Source organism: Opisthocomus hoazin, chromosome 3 (genome assembly GCF_030867145.1).
Source record: "Opisthocomus hoazin isolate bOpiHoa1 chromosome 3, bOpiHoa1.hap1, whole genome shotgun sequence".
Classification (NCBI taxonomy): domain Eukaryota; kingdom Metazoa; phylum Chordata; class Aves; order Opisthocomiformes; family Opisthocomidae; genus Opisthocomus; species Opisthocomus hoazin.
In genome coordinates this window covers 81,573,825-81,592,590 of record NC_134416.1, presented here as the reverse complement: position 1 = coordinate 81,592,590, position 18,766 = coordinate 81,573,825, and the positions used below count along the sequence as shown (strand labels likewise).

Genomic DNA, 18,766 nt, shown 5'->3' with positions numbered 1-18,766 from the left:
TTTCCATGATTCTAAATATATGAAAAAGTGGTGCCTTCTGCTTTTTTTCATAATGTAGTCAGTTGAGAAGTTTCAATTGACTAACAATAGCTACAATTTTAGTCTTCAACTTCCAAGACAATAGTTTTTTAAAAGCTGGAGTGGCACACGAAGATTAATTCATGATCCTAGTCTGTTTAAGTTTTGGCCCAACAGTAAAAGAGTCTAACCATTCTAGGAGTCCGTATTCAGAAGTCAAAATTAAACAGAATGCAAGTTTCTTGTTCATGTGACAGATTTAAGTTCTTACACCCCACTCTCCACCATCCAAGAATGAAGTAGAGGTCTTGGCAAAAAGGTTCTTATTGTTTCCACTCTTCAAACTTCTCCCACTAGTTAAACATTGCTTTTTTCCTCTTTCCCACAACCTTCAGGAGTTGGAACTTGAGAGAACAGCCACCACTTCAGTAAAAACTGTGTTCCATCCCTCAAAGCAAAGAACTGAAAATAGTGAGAAAAGTGGCATTTATAGTTAGCACTTTACACCATACAGATTTTTTTCACATGCTCCTCTCCCTTCTTATTGTTAAAGCAATTTAACAGATAAGTGCTGAGAGTTTTACTCTTTTTGCCTCTTTTCCCATTCTGGCCTTCTCCATTATAAATGCATTAGCATTTGACATTATTATGAGCCAATTCACATAGGTGAACCACAGAAACCGTAATCCCCTTTTCAGCTTGTGAATCAGCTCACCACAGGATTAGGTGAACACCAGTGCAGAAAAGTAGAAGCAGCTGGTGAACAGAAACACCCCTAGCAAGAACACCTAACTACTGGATTGGCTTAGTAAAAGTGTAAAACCACACTCGTTAGAATGTAAAGCAACACCAGAAAACTTCAGGAATTTCATAGTTTCAGGCCATGTGCAGGAGCAGAACTTCAATGCTCTTGCTTGAATGGTTTTAGCCTCTGCATAACTTCACCTTGGAAGCGTGTTGCTTTTATCAAGCAGGGTTATTTCACAGATTATATACCCTCCCATCTCATTTCTTTCACATCAGCTGGTGTCATTTCCCTTTTCGGTAGGTGGAGCCATAACTTTAACTATGGTGTAAGTAGAACCGATGAACAAAATTTATCTTCTAGGGGAAGTCACAGAGTAGAGAATTTGCATCAATACAGTCGTACCATTTTGATTTGCCAGTTTATAAACAATACAAAACAGTCTCAAGATGCAGCTGGCTGATTTTTCTGTCTTTAGGTCAAATGCATTACAAATGGCAAATATGTTGGTCATTGTGCTTACAGGAGAGGCAAAGTGAAAAAAGAGATATAGGATACACAAGCAAACTGAAAAATATGCATCCTCCAAAAGCATCAGTGTTCATTTTACAGAAAGATAACTAAAAATAATTTAATCAGTATCTATTAAGATTAAATACAAGCACCCTTTAACCTCATCTCATTATATCCTGCCAGGCCTGACTGTGGCCATATTCCATGTTTTATCAATACTCACTGTATTTCAGATAAGCCATCTTAAGTGAAAAAAGGTCTCAGAAGTATGTAATTCGAATTTTGTTACCTCTAATACTTTCATATCACAGGCTTTCAGTTGGTCTGTATTGTTAAGAGTGCAGTAATATTTTGAGTTAGTGTTTTTTAAGTTAAGCACTAAATTATAGGACTCATTAAGCAAGCTGAATATATAACATGATAGAACATAAATATTGAATTTAGGTTTTCTTCCATCCTAAAATGGCTTGGGTACCTTTTTTTCTTCAGGGGAGGGAATGTTAAGACATTACAAGAATACAACTAGTCTTTGGCATTAGAAAGTAGTCTGAGCTTGACTGTTACAGAATTGTGTGCTTCTCTCCTTACTTGACTGACACCATAGCAGAAAAACCCAATTTTACTTGCTGATTTACACATTCCCTCTGTACCCTTTGCTGCTTAGAGTAACTTGTTATTAAATAAAATTACTTTACAATTTTGTGTTCAAAATTGTGCCTCCTGAGGCTTTGCAGGAATTTACAATTTACTCTTACTTCAAGTGGATACAGATAAAAGACTGCTCAAGCAATTGAGACAGAACTGAAAGAAAGTAAGAGACAGCATAAAACAGCGCATGGTCAGAGATACGGATTAAAAACCCAAAACCAAATGTGGAACTATATGGAGAAAGAGGAAAATAGAGGAAAGCAGCACTGGAAAAATTCATTGCCCTCTGGTCCACAGAAGCTGTCAGTAATCTGCACAGCAAGAGTAGGAAAAAAGAGTAGAGTTTTAAAGGATTTGGGGCTTAAATTCTTAAATGTCCCAAATCAAATGTCAATCAAATGCCTTCCCCTGGTAACATCAGGTTGTCTGTGTCTGCCTGCTAAGGGTTGCCCACTGCTTTATTTGGCAACAAGCTGGCTGCAGGTCAGCACTTCTATCTTTCTTTAAAGAGACTAAGAGGCCTACTTTTTAGAGCACTTGCCTCTTATTTGTCCAGGAAGGGGAAAAGCGTAAGGCAGAATCTGCATTCTTCTGCAAAAAGATGACGAACTATCCATATGCATACTTGAACTGTTACTTTGGTTAGGACATGAGAATATTCAGGCATGTAAAAGGAAGGGAGAAAACCTGTGTTGCTCTTACTCTCAGACTAAGAATTTTGTTAGGCCACCCCCTTCTACCCCCTTTCCCTACAGACACAATTTCACCTAGAACTCTACAAATTAATCATAGTCATTAAGACAGATTTAACAAGACTACAAGAATAGTTACTGTAACAGCTCTTCGGAAGTGTCTGTCCTTCTACTGCAGATAAGCACATGCCTTACACCTGCAAAATTAATCGCTTTAAAAAAGCGACATTTATCAGGACAAGATAAGTCATATACTCTATAACCTCTATCTGTGAATCTGGAAGTACAACAGTTCCTGCTAATAACCTGAAATTCACAGTCTTTGACTAACAGGAAGGGGAGATGGTGATAACTTCATTAAGCATGTTGAGTTCAAGTACTAAGCCACAATTCCTGCAGAGCAAGCAACAGTTCCAAAGTCAGTGTGGATCTTGTATGCATTCAGCAAAATTATAAGAATAATGAATATTAGTCTTATCAGTCATATTTATGCACTACTGTCACAGTGTAAGCATCCGGGCAAAGTACTGAGCACGTGGTACTTGAAGGCAGTGAAAAGACATGTTCCACAAAACACTTCAGGTACTGCTCAGCGTATCCTCTAGCTGATGGGGACACAACACGGGCAGATCCTGCACTGACGTTCTGATGAGAAGTTATTATAAAGCCTGAACAGCAATGGCTACAGCTAAAATTTCAAGAACAGTCTGAAAGAACATATTGTAAGTGCTAAAAAGTTAAATAGAGGCAAAGATTGTGTTCTCCCCCAAACTAGACTACACAGGTACCGTGTTCACTGCAACTTCAACTACCTTGGCATGACTGCATGGTCTTTAGAAGTCAGAACTCTTCACAAAATTTTGTTTTAAAAGCCCCATTATCACCAGAAACACTGGTATGAAGTGTATGAAGTTTCTGAGATCCAAGCTTTTAACAGACAACTTCGAGATTCTGTGCTGGACCGGATACGAGACCATATATCCACAAGGTAACAGAAAAAAGAGCTTTAAACTCTCCTATGAGCCACTACATCTGTTACTGATATGCAGGTATCACTGTCATATAAAATGCTATGCTTTATTTGGCATAAGAGCATCAAAACTGCAGAGCATACTTAGCGCCAGACCAAAAATGAGACTGCAAAAACATACCTAGGATTATTTTTTGCTTGCCAGAGACTGTTGATCAGGCAGCAGATACTCTCCAGCACTACTCTAGGACTGCTGAACTAATAAAAAGCAGCTTTCTACAATGTTTAAGCACCAAGAAATCCAGGTCATCAGTTAGAGTGCAGGTTCAGCACAAAAAAGCACCCAGGAAAAAGGCATTTTCAAGAGGAATTTTGTCACTGCTTAGGTTCTCAGACTGAAATCTGCAATCAGCCAGAACAAGCAGAGAACTGGGGGTGACCACAGCTCATTTCTTCTGGTTCCAGATTCACATAACAATCACTTGACTCAGTATGAAGGTTAAAGTGAGATTTGCTAATGCCAGCGGCTTCTTCTCCATTGGGGAACAGTTTTGACTCTTGCTCCCAGAGTAAGAACTCACACATTTTGCACTGTCCTTGACGGCAAAGATATTTATGAAGCATCTTCCATTATTCACTTCAAAATTTGTTGTATCACATGGGAATGCACAATATTTTGTGACTTACCTGTTTGCATGAATACGTGAAGAATACATGCTGCTTTTTTGTCAGGACAGCACATGGTATTTTAAATACCTTGACAGTAGAATACTTCACTGAGAAAACACTTACTATATAGATCAGTTTGGTAACTAACAAGATTCAGGAAAATGTATGTGCAAATACATTCTGATGATCAGGTTCCTTGCATCCACTGGTTTATTTCCATGTGTTGCTCAGTTTGCTCCTGATCACTAATATTTATATTTTTCACAGAGCTGAGGCAACAGGGCAGGAGCTTTAGTACTCAGTATTTTGCAAGGAACTACACTAGAAGTGCCAGTGAGAGAGTCAGAGCTCTGTATTGACATGTACATCAAGACAAACCCATAAATTAAATGGCTCTCTCACTAACAGTAATAGCAACACCAGAAGACAAATTTCTCTTCCACGCAGTCTTTTATCCGAAATTTACTGGTCCGTATGAAAACTTTCTTCTTTGACCAAGATTTCGCAGTTTGCTAGGACACTTACAAAAGACAGCACAACTAGAATTTCATCAGTCAGACAGTGCTAGCATAAGGCATTTTGTAAATAGCTTTGGCTGCCTTAGAAAATGCTTAAAAGGACACTTTGTGTACAAATTATGATTTAGTCTCATTAGTTTACACTTTTAGGCTGTGTAGACAGTGGCTCAGAAGCGTGCTTGCCTGCAAGCTAGCCTTGGACATAAAGAGATGAAAGCAATCATCATCCTGAATTTGAGGCAGTGTACTGAGGAAGATCATATACATCTACAATACACAGGGAAAGAGAAGGTTGTCCTTGAAGGAGGCAATTCTCTTGTTCCTCGTCTTCAAAAGGTTACCATCAGTATGGTCCCCGAAGGAAGGAAAGCAGTAACAGGAATGGAAAGAACTCAGCATGGTAACTTTAAGCTCTCATATCCCTACACTTTCATTTTTCTTAGTATGTACCAAAGTTGAGAGGCTAACTTCTAAGTGTTAGCTCTAGTTTATGCTAATCCAATATCCAAGAAAAAACTGCTCCTTTTTATTGTTCTATTCTGACACCTATTCTCCTGCTGCTGCAAGGGATCTACAACCATTGCTATCTCTGAAATGCCCCTAAGTCCAACATACCAGGAGCCTTGTCTATTCAGCTGCTGAGCCATATTTACAGAATATAAAGGCAAAATCTCGAATGCTGCCAGAACCTTCAAGGAAGCAAATCTTTAAAAGCCATACAGCATGCTGTATTACAACCAACTACTAAACTACAGGGGTTAATAAAAATTCTAAGATCCCTACAAGTAACATTGCACTGCTTTGATAAGGCTTTCATACTTATATACTGCCAATATTGCTTCCAGGACATATTGACAAACATATGCAAGGCCTCCAGACTTACAGCCACTATACAGTGATGTGATGACCAGAATATAGCTACCTCTGTGCTAGAGTGAACAGCTGGAATACCTGAACTTCACCAGAAGCTGAGGGGGGCAATATGACCAAGTAAAGTCACAAGCTGCCAAGCCTATTTCCTCTTCCTCACCACACGTAAGCTGACTTCTATTATATTGATAGGCAGATCTCAGAAAGGTCAAAGTGCAGTTGATCACTAGTACCAGTGAAACTTTAGCAGCAAATTGAAAAGCAAAAACACTATCAGGTCCCTCTAATTTCACAGCTAGGATCTTGTAGTTGACACACAGCAAAAAGATATTCTGCAGTCATGCAAAATACATCTCCAGAAACAGTGTCTTGACACTGACCTTGTGCTTAAGGTTAACAGTGACATCATAGTGATGAATATTTTACCATTAAAATAAAACCTTAATTATTGGAAGAGATGAGTAAATCGTCAATCTAGGATATCCCTGTCTCCTAAATTTTCTTTATAATCTGTACCTTGCTTTCAGTCTTCAGTATCAGAGATGTTCAGAAGATTTAACTTTAAATTAATACAGAATCATTCCCCAAGAACAATCCTTCCACAAGATCAGAGCTAACACTACATACAACCCTACAGCAACGAGATGCACCATATCCATATTCCCTTGTTCTGAAGCTGGTACCAAAGTTCATCCTACCTCCTTGCAGCACACCAGAAGTTTTTGTACAAATACCAGTTGTCACACATGCTAGACATTCCTTTTCTAGAACCTGGGCATAGTATTATGCCAGATAGCCTCTTCCACTCTGGCAGAATTGGCATCTCTTCCTGAATCAGGTGTAGCTCAGGACTGCTCAACCAGAACTCTGTCATCCTCACATATCCAAGCGTAAGTAGGATGGACTCATCAGTTATTTGTCAGAAACCTGCCATTCTGTTTCAAATTAAGATAACATGCTGGCAGTCTACGAACGACATAATGCCAATAAACAACCAGGGCTTAAACTAGGGTCCGTCACAAACACATGGGCATAAGCCTTTTTATTTTGTTAAAAAGGGTAGCATTTCCATTTACTTTATGGATGCTCAAATTGATTGCAGGTCTTTCTTGTTGAGAGCTTCCTTTTCACTCTTCATTAATTTCTCTGGCATCAGACAATGAAGTTTTATCTTTAACGTCAGGCAAAAAGGGACTAAGGGGAAGTCATAACCACTCTCCACCCGCTACATCAAGAGTGCACAATATTAAGCAAATATTTGCACTTTCTCATAAAAAACTTACTATAGCAATATCTTTTTCACTGACATACTCAAACCAGGAGCATGGCTATTAGTATCACTGGCAAGCATCATGCTGTTCTTTTTCCATTAGCCAAATGGTGCCGTTACAGCATTTACCATATTTACTGGAGGTGGAGTGAAAAGACAATTCAACACAGAAAATTCAGTAGTGTAAAGGAATTACAGAAAGTAACCAGAATACATAAAGAATGTATTTGTCCCTTGCAAATTATTAAATTTTTATCAAATACAATTCCCAACTTTTAATTCCATATTTGACTAGTTTTTGAAAGCAGTAAAGAAATAGGTACATCCAGTTATTCACTACTGTAGTTAACTGGATATTACAACTTGCCTCCGTCAATACCTCTACCTAACATAGAATGCTTCAGTGGATTTATAAAAAGCACCTCATGCTATGCAATGCAATTTTGTGCTTTAAAATTTGCACTGCCCAATTCTGTGTTGATTTAACTCCCTACTGAAACAAAACCACCTTATAGAATCTCAAGAGTCTGGGAACATACCTAAGGAGACTACACAGTCATCTCTTCCAGGAAGTTACAATAAAGCCCAACAATTGCTTTCAAATTGTGCTTTTAAACAAGGAAGCAGACAGCAAGACTTCACGTATGAGGGCCCTATTACCATTAAAACATGAACTGACTGCTTGGCTGAAAATAGTAAGGGATATTATTCACCTTCACAGCACGGTATGATGTCCACATTCAATTTGGGGTGTGGGGAAAAAGGACCAGGATTTGACAGTGGGAGATTCTGTTTGATGGTAAGATTTATGAAAATATATTTCTATTCTTCTACTCAATTCGCTACTGTTAACTCGTGTTTTTATATTCTATTACATCTAACTACTACCATAAAGGGTACCGAAGATTTAGGATGGAATTAAGACCCATTTAACAAAAAAAAAATTTCGTGTCAGAAATTTTGATTTCAGTAGTTTTTCTGAGCAGGGGAAGTTATTAATTTGCTGTAGCAGCTCAGGGATAGTATCACATTAACTACTGTTGTATCAGTTGAGGCTTTGAAGAGTATGATAAATGCTTCTTATTAGTTTAACACATTAGAAGAAAAAGCTTACAATGTCACTGCCGGAGAGTGATGATACAGAAGAGGCTGATGAGCCAGAGGATAACTGCTGTGTACTAGCCAAAGACAAAGCCAAGCGTTGGTTGTAAGATGGTTCAGAGTCTCTGTTCTGTTGCTGTTCTCCATTGCACGGAGCTATCTGGTCTCTTATTTTCAACCTATTATCTGTTAACAAAAAACATAAGTATCACTTAAGAGCACAAAATAAAAACACATGGGCCTTGAAGTCTAAGAAGACCTGCAGTTTAACAAGCTAATTGAAAAAGAGGCTCAGAGAAAGCTAGTCTTGGGTTAGCAAGTTACAAATTCTTTTCATTTTTTCCTACACATCTGAAAGTGATTAAATTCAAGGCATGAGTATTCTGAATTACATCAAATTCAAGAAAAAAATTTAAGTTGATTTCAAAGATTCCTGCTATACCTACCAAGTTCAGGTGACAAATTAATTTTGCTCCCCCACTTCTTTTTAATCCAGGCCCTGTAGTCAATCACTTCTTGGGTCACTTTGATGATTCTACCTAATGTGCTAAAAAAATTTTTCAATTAAGTATTAAACAAAGACTGTTGTTACATACTTGCAAGCATTTCAACAAGCAATCAAATTATGCTAAAAGTCAGTTTAAGATATCCCTACCCAAAGAATCCTTTTGAACTTTCATTTCCTTAGCATACCAGCTAACCTACTGAAGCATCATAGTTTTTAAAGAAGTATACTAATCTTCTACCATACTATCATGCAAACACTGACACATAGGTAAGGCTTTTACTCTATTTCTAAATGCAGTGCATCTTAATTATCAAGAATGTATATGCATATACCAGTGTACTTCATAAAAGCAATATACAAGTTCTTTCATTTCTGCATAAAGAAAATATTTTTTCCACAGAATCTGGATTAGAACAGTTATGGGATGCACTGAAGACATCAACATCCTAGGCCCCTACCTGACCTCCAGGCTGAAGACTAAGACCTTCACTAATCCTGGCTTACAGATTTACAGTACAATTTAAAATGCGTAAGATCCCCACAATTATAAAGGAAGTACCATGGATCGTGAGGTAGTGGAAACAACAAACAGACTGGCTCCAAAACCAGAATAAGTTAGAATTTAAAAAAAATACTTACAAGTAATTGGTTCAGAGAAAAAGCCTAACCAGTCCTGTGACCAGTTAACAAGTACAAAGCAATATTTTTCCAATATACCTACCCAATATTCAGCTATCTGAATTGTACTTCTCGGGCAGGAGTTGTGTCCTTGTTTGAAAGCTAAACTTTTAAGCTTTCATTTCATCCGGGACTAGTGGCTGAAACACTAACTATAAACTACACACTCAAGATACGTGAAGGACTGACTATTGTACAAAAAGGGGCTGTGAGAAGTTATCATCTTGGAGAAAGTAATGTTATTTCAGTTTTGAAAAATCTTCAACACTTACAGTAAAGCTTATTTTGTATTTCATATCACAAAGGTACATTGTACCTACACTGGAATTTTCTTTTAGTTTAGGTGTATAATGGAAAGGGACAACATACACAGCCTAAACGTATTTAGACTACCTTTATTAGGTCATTTCACAATAACACTTTAAAACAAGAAGCAATAATTCTCCTGCTGTCTTAGGGATTACTATTTCATGCAAGATCAAAAACCACATGTTCCATGTTTAGTCTTGCAACTTTAAAGACGTGTCAGTGTGTTAGTATCAAAAAAGACAGTTCAGTATTTTAAGCAAACATTGATCTCAACAATATCATCTAAATTATAAGTCCAATAGCTGCAGAAGGGCCCCATGGACAGAATGAATGTCATCCATCATTCTACTTATGTAATGTAGATAAAATGATGCATGGTTAGAAAACAAAATCTTGACTTTACACGCAGAATTAAAGGTGTGATTTTCATCACTCAGCAACTAAAGATCTGGATTATAATATCAATTCTTTGGAAACTGCAGTTCCACAGCTAAGGAGAGTGCATTAAGACAGGTACAAAGAAAACACAGGATAGTATTTTGTCAATGTACACTCCCACGACATAGCGGCATTTTAAATACTTGATGCAATTCTGGTTTCTCAATCTCAAAACGGAATTTAAGACAGAGGAGACAGAATGAAGACAGGGATAACCAATACTGCAGACAACCAGCTGTGGCCCTGAAGTTGCAGTTCCCAATACAGCAATATCAGTATGGGAGTCAAACTTACACATGCTGGATCTCTCCAGCACTGGGACAGAGAAGGAAATCTTGCAGCTAAAAAGCTTAATTCGGGAATGCCTTTAGAAAGATTTCAGTTTTTACTCCAGGATAACCTATAAATTTCATAACTACTACCAGTTGTGGTCTTAGAACCAGAAAATGAACATGGGGTAACACTAGCTCTTAGCAAGGAGGAGTCTGCCAAGTCTGAAGCTTCTTGAAGTCCTTCCCCCAGAAGCAGATCAATAGTCATGCCTTCGTATATCAGAAGGAAAAATGAATAATACAGGATGGTATTTTTATCAGCCTGGGTGACTGATACACCAAAAATGTCTGCTCCCAAATAGATGTAAAGGGTGAAACTACTGCTACACCACCAATAATGGCAGAGGTGCACATGCAGAACCTGGGAATCCCTCTTCTCACTAGGTCCTTTCACAAAGAATAGATATCAAAGCCTCAAACTCTCATTTTTGGTAGAAAGGTAAAAAAAAAGAAATTCATGAAGTCATCAGGTCAGGAGTCAAACAGCAGATCCATGCCACACTGCTGGTACACCAAAATTAAAAATATTTGTTACAAGACATCAAAAACTGAAAGAGGACTAAGGCTATACTGCCATATACTTTATATAGCAGCAAAGAGGAAGCAAGTGTGATCAAACTAGATACTGCTCTCAAAGAACACCATTGCGTATGCATGGGACTCAAGCACATCCACGAGGTCAGGATAATTTTTTTAAAGTAAACATTTAAAAATTGTGCTTATATCTGTTTTCGATATTGAAAATGCTTAGGAACAAAAACCCCATTAATCTGCCCTGCCTTTGATACAAGAAAGTTTCATGCTTTTGGGGTTGTTTTTTTTTTGGCTGAGGCCAGAATTTTTACAGATATGAGACAAAAGATGCTTGTTTGGAAGACATAGAAACAATACAGTTAACTTGACAATAAAATTAGACAGCTCTCCTATGAAAGATGTCCCTTTAAGGGTTTTCTCTTGATGTTATCATACAGTAAAACCAGGAATAAGCTATTTACATACCTAGTTTATTTTGGAAGAGCTTAGATGTTCCTCCTTTTACATACTTCAAGCCCTCAGTTCACAGGGACACTTTCTAGCTGTCATTACAGCAGAACTGTGGTGCAATTAAATCTTAAGATCACTCTTAAAAGGCTCAGATTGCTGACATAAGATTCAGTAAAATCAAATATCTAAAGCTCCAGCCAAGCTCCACACAAACGAGCGAGTACCAGCGCAGGAAAAAACATCAAGTCTGTGAAAGAACAGTCAAAATAACTGTTCAGTAGGCCTTAGCTGAACTTAAGGAACTATCCCCCAGCATTAAAAAGGCAATATAATCTAAAAGCAGACTAAGCAGCACCTGAGAAGAATCCACTTGAACATGAGGATAAAAAAAAAATCTAAAACCTTTGCCCAGACAAATACTTTGCGTAGGAAAAGCTGATACTGCTGATACCTCTCAAGAAAAAGCATGCACTCTAGTGACAGCCCCCCACCACTCACGATGTGAGGCGAAGGAAGGACTGTTTCAGACAGCACATTTCGGCTTTCTGTGTCAGCAGATCTAGCAGGCAAGTTTAACATTCCCTTTGACAGCTCTCAAGACTATCGTGGCCAGCCAGAGGCAATCCAAACCTAACATACAGACCTGTCAGCAGCTAGATCAGTCGAACTGTACACTAGGAAGAGACCACACAGCTTTCAAGCACAGAGATGGAAAAATCACTCTATGTATGGCCCAGACAACTGTTCAAGATTACCACGTGTAAGTGACATCTCCACACATGCAGTAGCAAAACCCTGCCAAAGTTTCCTCAAACTCTGAACTCCGGCCTGTTGGCATAACAGTCTCTCTCCCTCATCCACCTGTACCATGTGTCTGGCACCACTGAGGAGGAACCCGTTATCTATTTGCAACTCTTGGAACTGAAGAAAGGTTTCGAAAGTCTTAGTTACACTGGAAGGGCACATCACAGCAAAAACCGTCTTCCACTCCTCATTTCATATGACCTTGTCTGCCTTCCACATGTGGCTACGCTGCTGTTTAGAGATGCAGTCTGAGCACACATTCGTATCTGAACCATGCGACAGGCCAACACGTCAGCAAACATCCTGATCTACAGACATACATATTAGCCTAAGGATGCACCTTTGTCACACCCATATCAGCACAACTTACTGCTGTCATATAGTACAATACCGCTCTTTCCTTCTTCCCCCAAAACGTGATTCCCCTGTTGCTTCTCTTGCTTCTGATCTGGCCACAAGCTGGATCAACTTCTTAAGACAGAAACGTTAATCTGTTTTCAGTCAGAACAGAGAGTTCATCCAACTCACTTTCTGACTGCAGGATCACTAGATCTGATCCAAGGCAAAAGTTAGGAACATACAGAGAAGGAAGAAAAAGGGCAGCTGACAGGAGATAGCCCACATATAGTTAAGCTAGACAAGGTATAATGTGAAACTGCACATTAATATAGAGACAATGTAGTAACAGATAGTCCACTATTTCAAAGAACATTAATCAATGAGCAAGAGCTTGTTCCCAAACATCTGCCAACGTTTCCTGTAGTTTATCATGCAACAGATTAATACTGGGAAAATGGTCACTAACTTGAAACTTCGTGTTCAAAGAACAGCAAGGAAGCTGGTGAAGGGTCTAGAGAACAAGTGCTATGAGAAGCAGCCAAAGAACTGGGGTTCCTTAGTCTGGAGAAAAGGAGGCTCAGGGGACACCTTTTCGCTCTCTACAACTACCTGAAAAGGTGGTTGCAGCAAGGTGGGTGTTGGTCTCTTCTCCCAAGTTACAAGTGATAGGACAAGAGTACATGGCCTTCAGTTGTGCCAGGGGAGATTTACATTAGATACTAGGAAAAATTTCTTCAGCAAAAGGGTTTTCAAGTACTAGAACAGGCTGCCCAGGGAAATAGTTGAATCATCATCCCTGGAGGTATTTAAAAGACGTGTAGATACGGTGCTTAGGGACATGGTTTAGTGGTGGACTTGGGAGTGTTAGGTTAACAGCTGGACGATTCCAACCTAAGTGATCCTATGAAAATATCACTTCTTAGACATCTTTAGTTAGCTCACTTAAGATGACACACACTTCCCTAGAGACAGGCTATGGCCAAAGACCATACCAAAGCTGTTAAAAGCACATACTGACACTGACCCTTAAGGAGGAACTATCCTGTCCATAACTACATTTTACAGCTAGACTGATGTCCCCATGGCCCCAAATATTAAGAAATCAATCGTGATTTTCAGCCACCTTGGCTGAGATCACAACACCAAACCTGACCTCACATACAAGTTGTACAGATTCAAAATGGATCAGTCTCCTCATTTCCCTACTAGGAAAACCTCTCCTGCCAAGATGATAGGAATCTGTTCACATTAACAAAACCTACTGAAGTGTCTATCAAGCTCTCCTGAGTCATTCTTGAAAAAGGATGGATGATATAGACTGGGGACAAAACAGTGTTAAAGTAATTTCTGCAGCTGTAAGAATTACCTTCAAGACTCAGCTCATTACTGTTTTCACTCTGAAAGAAGGTACTTTCAACTCCCACTACACTCCAGATGTTCTATTTGGAAGCCTGAATGAAGATGCTGGTAAGAGGGATTTCAATCTACCCCCTTACTATTCTGTGGGACTTCTTACTACAGAACACAGGACAGAAAAAGGCCTATGCTGAAGGACCAAAATTTGACTTCTTTCACACTGGGAATATCAGAAGCAGCAACTGTCTAGAAAGCGTCAAATTAACTTACGTTTGTGCTCCTTTGAATTATACTGACCCTGAAAAAGAGCAGTAACAATGATCACCCAGAAAGATTTGAAATCTGCTGAGATTGTCATCTACGGAAGAGGACTCTGTTCACAGAAATTATCCCTGGAAAGAGCCAATACGCATTTAAACCTATCATATAGTTCAAGAACAACCAGTTCCACTTAGGGGAAAGCTAGCCCCAGTTATGACAAAACTGAATAAGCTCAAGCAAGCTTGGAGATTTCAGCCTCCCGCAAGTTCCTACCCTTTCAAGTGCTCTTCATTTAGTCTCTGTTGATCCTTCTAGTAGAATGTCATATAGCTAGTCGCTGCTCTTAAAGGGAAACCATTGTTCACTGTTTAACCTACCACTAAAAAGCCTAGAAAAGGGAAAAAAACGGATCAGTACTAAGGGCTGCTGGATGACTAAGGCTTTAGGTCAGGCCACTGGAAAAGTCTTTATACAGAGTCTGGACCACCCTGCCTAACAGGTGGAAGAAGGATCTGAAATACACCTGGATTGCCCAAGCACATCAGTTTTAACTAAAAACTGAGACTGAACACAGACTGCTGTTGAAGTTCTGCAACTTGATACCCAACAGCTCATCATGCACCAACAGGTCCTTTGGCACTGATAAGACTGGTGCTGGGGGAACTACTTGCATACAGGACTCTGTTGAATGCTGTTCCTCTTGCGACACCCTCCCTTTGACACAACAGCAAGCCACTGCCATGGTAAGTTCTGAGACTCAGGCATCACTGGCACAGACAGTCCAGAACCAGCAGAAAGACAGTTCAGATGTTTGACACCTGAACACTGCTGCTGGGACTTCTCCCCAGATTTGAAGCTGCAACAAAACTCAAACATTTTCCCAAATACAATAACAAGTGTACATGTCAAGTCTACATATTGATGATATCCGAGGCTTCCATTAAACGCATTTACAAATATACTTATTGATGTCCGGAATAAATACAGGTACTTCATAAGAGAATGACTATATCCTTTAGAGAGCACAGAAACGTTAATGAAGGCCAGGACCCAAGACACAAGCAAAACTTCAGGAATCCTTAAGTTGTTCTATCTATACTTACATAAGAATGAAGTTACATTCAGCAACAAGAATTGTCAGCCAGTACACATTTAATAGATACACCTTTAATCTATCTTAAAAGAGCAGTCTCAAATGTCAGTGTGCAGCACTACGTACCACTCTTTGTGTATTCCATCACAGGCACAAGTACAGTCTCAACCTTTATGAAGTTAATACCACAAAAAACCTAGAGATTCACAGGGACTACTAAAATACGGTCAGTTTTAAATCCACAAGTGAAAGACTGCATCCACTTTGTGTTAAACTTACTACAGGAGAACTATTTCACCTTCCAATCACATTAATGCTGGCAGTTAACAGCTTGACTAGAGTTTGGAATTCTATCTACATTGTTTATGAGACTTGTTACAATGATCGCTCCCTGCAGTTAGCTGGGGAGGTCAAAGCCATTGTGATTCTAGGGAAGTCTCTAGGAAGAGATATCCTCTGATCTAGCCCCAATTTGTACTGAGGGTTAGAATAACAGATGCTCCTCTTTCAAAATACACGAAACTTGCAAAGGTGAGAGCTAAGTACTAGCTGTACAGTGTTTCTATGAAAGACATTAGGAACTACATTAAAAATGGAATGTCTAGAAGTATGCTACTTTTAAAGGCAGTTCTGACATAAAAGAATCCGTTCAGTTTGGCTGTAAATAGCTCAATTATTAATTAATAATTTTTCCATATCTTTTCAAAGACCTTATGGGAGCACGAATTAAAAAACTACGGAAACTTCTACCCCTGTTGTCCAGTTTTGTGTCTAAACAAGCAATTTGATCACACACATTTCTTTCTGCCACAGTGCGGACATACATCATATCAAACATTAAACCAGCAGACCCCTCTTTGAAATACTTTAAGTAGAATGTTTGAGGAAAGACCAATTATCTTCTGGCTCCCTTCCACACTTAAGAGAACCTCACATTGGACTCATCCTGGGTTTTGTCACGCTATCTTCATTTTAATGCTGCACATTGAGGTATTACACTCACACCACGCTTAGGGTAGCCTAAATTTCTAGGCAGATTTCAATACAGCCACAGTTAAACAATAAATAACAATATTCCGTTTATTGATTTTAGACCCAAACATTCCTAATTGATTACACAGACAAATGGATAGTCAAAAAGTGGACTAATTACCTCTCAGAATCTCTATTTGGATATGATCTTGCAAGTGGTGATACTGCATGGCTAAGAACAATGTAGGCATAATCAAAAACTTGTTTCACTTGCATGGCACCGTAAGAACTTCTGCCAACGTCGTTTCCTGAAATAATGTGACAGTCATCAGATCATCGTTTTTTAATACCAGTAACCAGAAAATTATTCATACTTAAAGCTCAGAAGCCTTAACAATACAGCTTAACTCTGTTTAAACTGGTTAGCTCATCCTATTCGTATCAGGAACAACTAAGTGTGCCTATCTCAATGAAAAAAGCTAACCTTAAGAATGACACTTCACATTATGCATTCAATTTACCACTTTTAAAAAACCAATGTACCAGTGCCCGAAAGAAACAGAGAACAGAGATCAGCTTAAAGCTCTCATGGCTGTCTTAAGAGGGAACCTATCAAGCCTAAAAGTATCATGTGTCACTTACCAGTAGAGTTTCTGCAGGCCAAGTTCAGCTTAAAATTCCACTTGTGCAACCACATTATCTTCATAGGGCCAGGTATACTTACATCAACTCCTACTTAACCTTATCAAAGCTACAGATTAACAGACCAGCTCATACAGATTATTCATCTCCACAGGATAAACCAGTTTGACAAAATCTATGACAAAGAATTCCAGAAGTTTGTACAGCATTGTTTTTTGATCAACTTGGTGGCACTTCTTGACTGCCCCTCTTGAAGCATGAAGGACAATTACAGCAGAACTCCTTCCAAATCCAGTGCCATGTGTGAGGAAACACAGAATCTAAGCACATGCTAAAGCTTCTGTATACCAGTGACAATGTATAAGCACTGGTCTCCTATTTGACATCTAGAAAGATTCTGCTAGTACTAGCAAGAAGAAACATTTGGGGGTTTTTTTGTAGATATATTTGGCACCAGACACCAAAGGCTCACTGTCACCACTCAATTTAAGAAACAACGAAAACTTCCTTCAAACTGCACTTCCAAAATACAGACTAGATCTTGAGTGGGTAGAAAGCTTCTTACTGTAAAAGGTTCCCTCCTTCAGAATGATGCTTGAAATGCTGTGAGAACACTGGAAAGGGATGAACCACCAAACATGTTTATTTCAAGCTTGAAAATCAGATCAGGGCCCGTGAACAGGTTTTAATGAAAAATCTGCTTTGAAAATTGATGGGTAAAGGACAGAACCTATCCTTTGGAGGACTGAATCCAATGAGGCTGAAATTGACTTTAGAGGATCCAGTCACTCAAGTATTTTGTCCAGCGAGCCATTATAGACAAACATGCTGAGGTTTGCCATCTGGGGGGGAAACCCTTGGCTTTACTACTTGACAACACATTTTCATCCTTCAAGGGTATTTTGGGAACACAAAATATCTTCAGTAATTTCTGTGATCAAATAAAAGCTGATCAAGAAATACCTCCTGTTTACTGAAGAAACTGAGTATCTTGTTCCGACTATATTACTGCACTATCCAGCAGCTACTACGCTCAAAATTACAGAAGCATCTGAGCGGCATGTTTGCCATTGGACTCTATCCTGAAGTAGAAGCAGAGATCAACGTGGGCCTAGGACAGAGAATCTAGGAAGAAACACATTGCAGTCAAGTTCAGAGCTGCACTACAAAGTAGCAGAGGACTTCACACAGGACCTAGTCCAAAGGCATCTGAAGAAAGACCATGGTATTTCAGTGGTCAAGAAATCAGAACACAACAATATTAATTCTACTAGAAAAACAAAGATTAATTCAGTACAGGTTTTCCAGGGGCAGGAGACATTGTTGTGTCCTGCAACAATGCCACCTTCTACATAATGATATGCTAAACCTATATACAAAAGAGAATTGAGAAGTAATACAGAAGTGGCACATATACACGTGGCTAAACACACACAGTTGCACCTACCACTAAATTAGAGTCCATCTACAGCTGGACTTCATGATCTTAAGGGTCTTTTCCAACCTACATGACTCTATGATTCTATAAATTCATATAACGAGAATTAAGAATAAACACTCAATCAAGTTGCATTAGTTCAGTCTAATCTGGTGCTAAGACAGCTACATTTGATGTGCATCCTGCACGGAGCTACACCAAAATGAAGACACTGCTGTTATAAACTCTTGGTTACTCTTTGTCAGTTGTTGCCACATCCACTGTTGTGCTAGCAAAAGAAATTGTAAGCCTTCCCCAATCCACTTACAGTAAGCTCAGGCAGTTTAGTTTAAACCACCAACGAAGTTGTGTATGAGTCATGATTGAAGCAGATTTGAGAACAGAGGCAGGACAGCCCATGCCATAGCATGCCTAGGTTCCTGGATTGCCTCATTCTGCACCTGTAATTAGTTCATAAAAATGTCTGAATAAACAATCTTAAGCAATTATACAGTCTGCAGAACTTCGGACTTGTACTGCAGCTGAAAAGCGGGTATCGAAGCCAAAGCTACTACGCAAGCTGCTATGAACTGTACCAGTCAAGTCTGTATAGCAGTGG

At 39.0% G+C, this 18,766-nt stretch overlaps 1 protein-coding gene across 7 annotated transcripts in view; it reads right to left on the bottom strand.

Moving 5' to 3' along the window:
• Positions 1-18,766, bottom strand: part of TENT4A (terminal nucleotidyltransferase 4A) — a 63,782-nt gene that overhangs the window by 18,103 nt on the left and 26,913 nt on the right. For all 7 annotated transcript variants that reach the window (XM_075416782.1, XM_075416783.1, XM_075416784.1 and 4 more), the window contains exons 8-10: positions 16,270-16,396; positions 8,461-8,561; positions 8,028-8,200 (exon numbers count right to left, since the gene is read on the bottom strand). In XM_075416782.1, the coding sequence (XP_075272897.1) occupies positions 8,028-8,200; positions 8,461-8,561; positions 16,270-16,396 (401 nt within the window). The remainder of the gene's footprint in view (positions 1-8,027; positions 8,201-8,460; positions 8,562-16,269; positions 16,397-18,766) is intronic.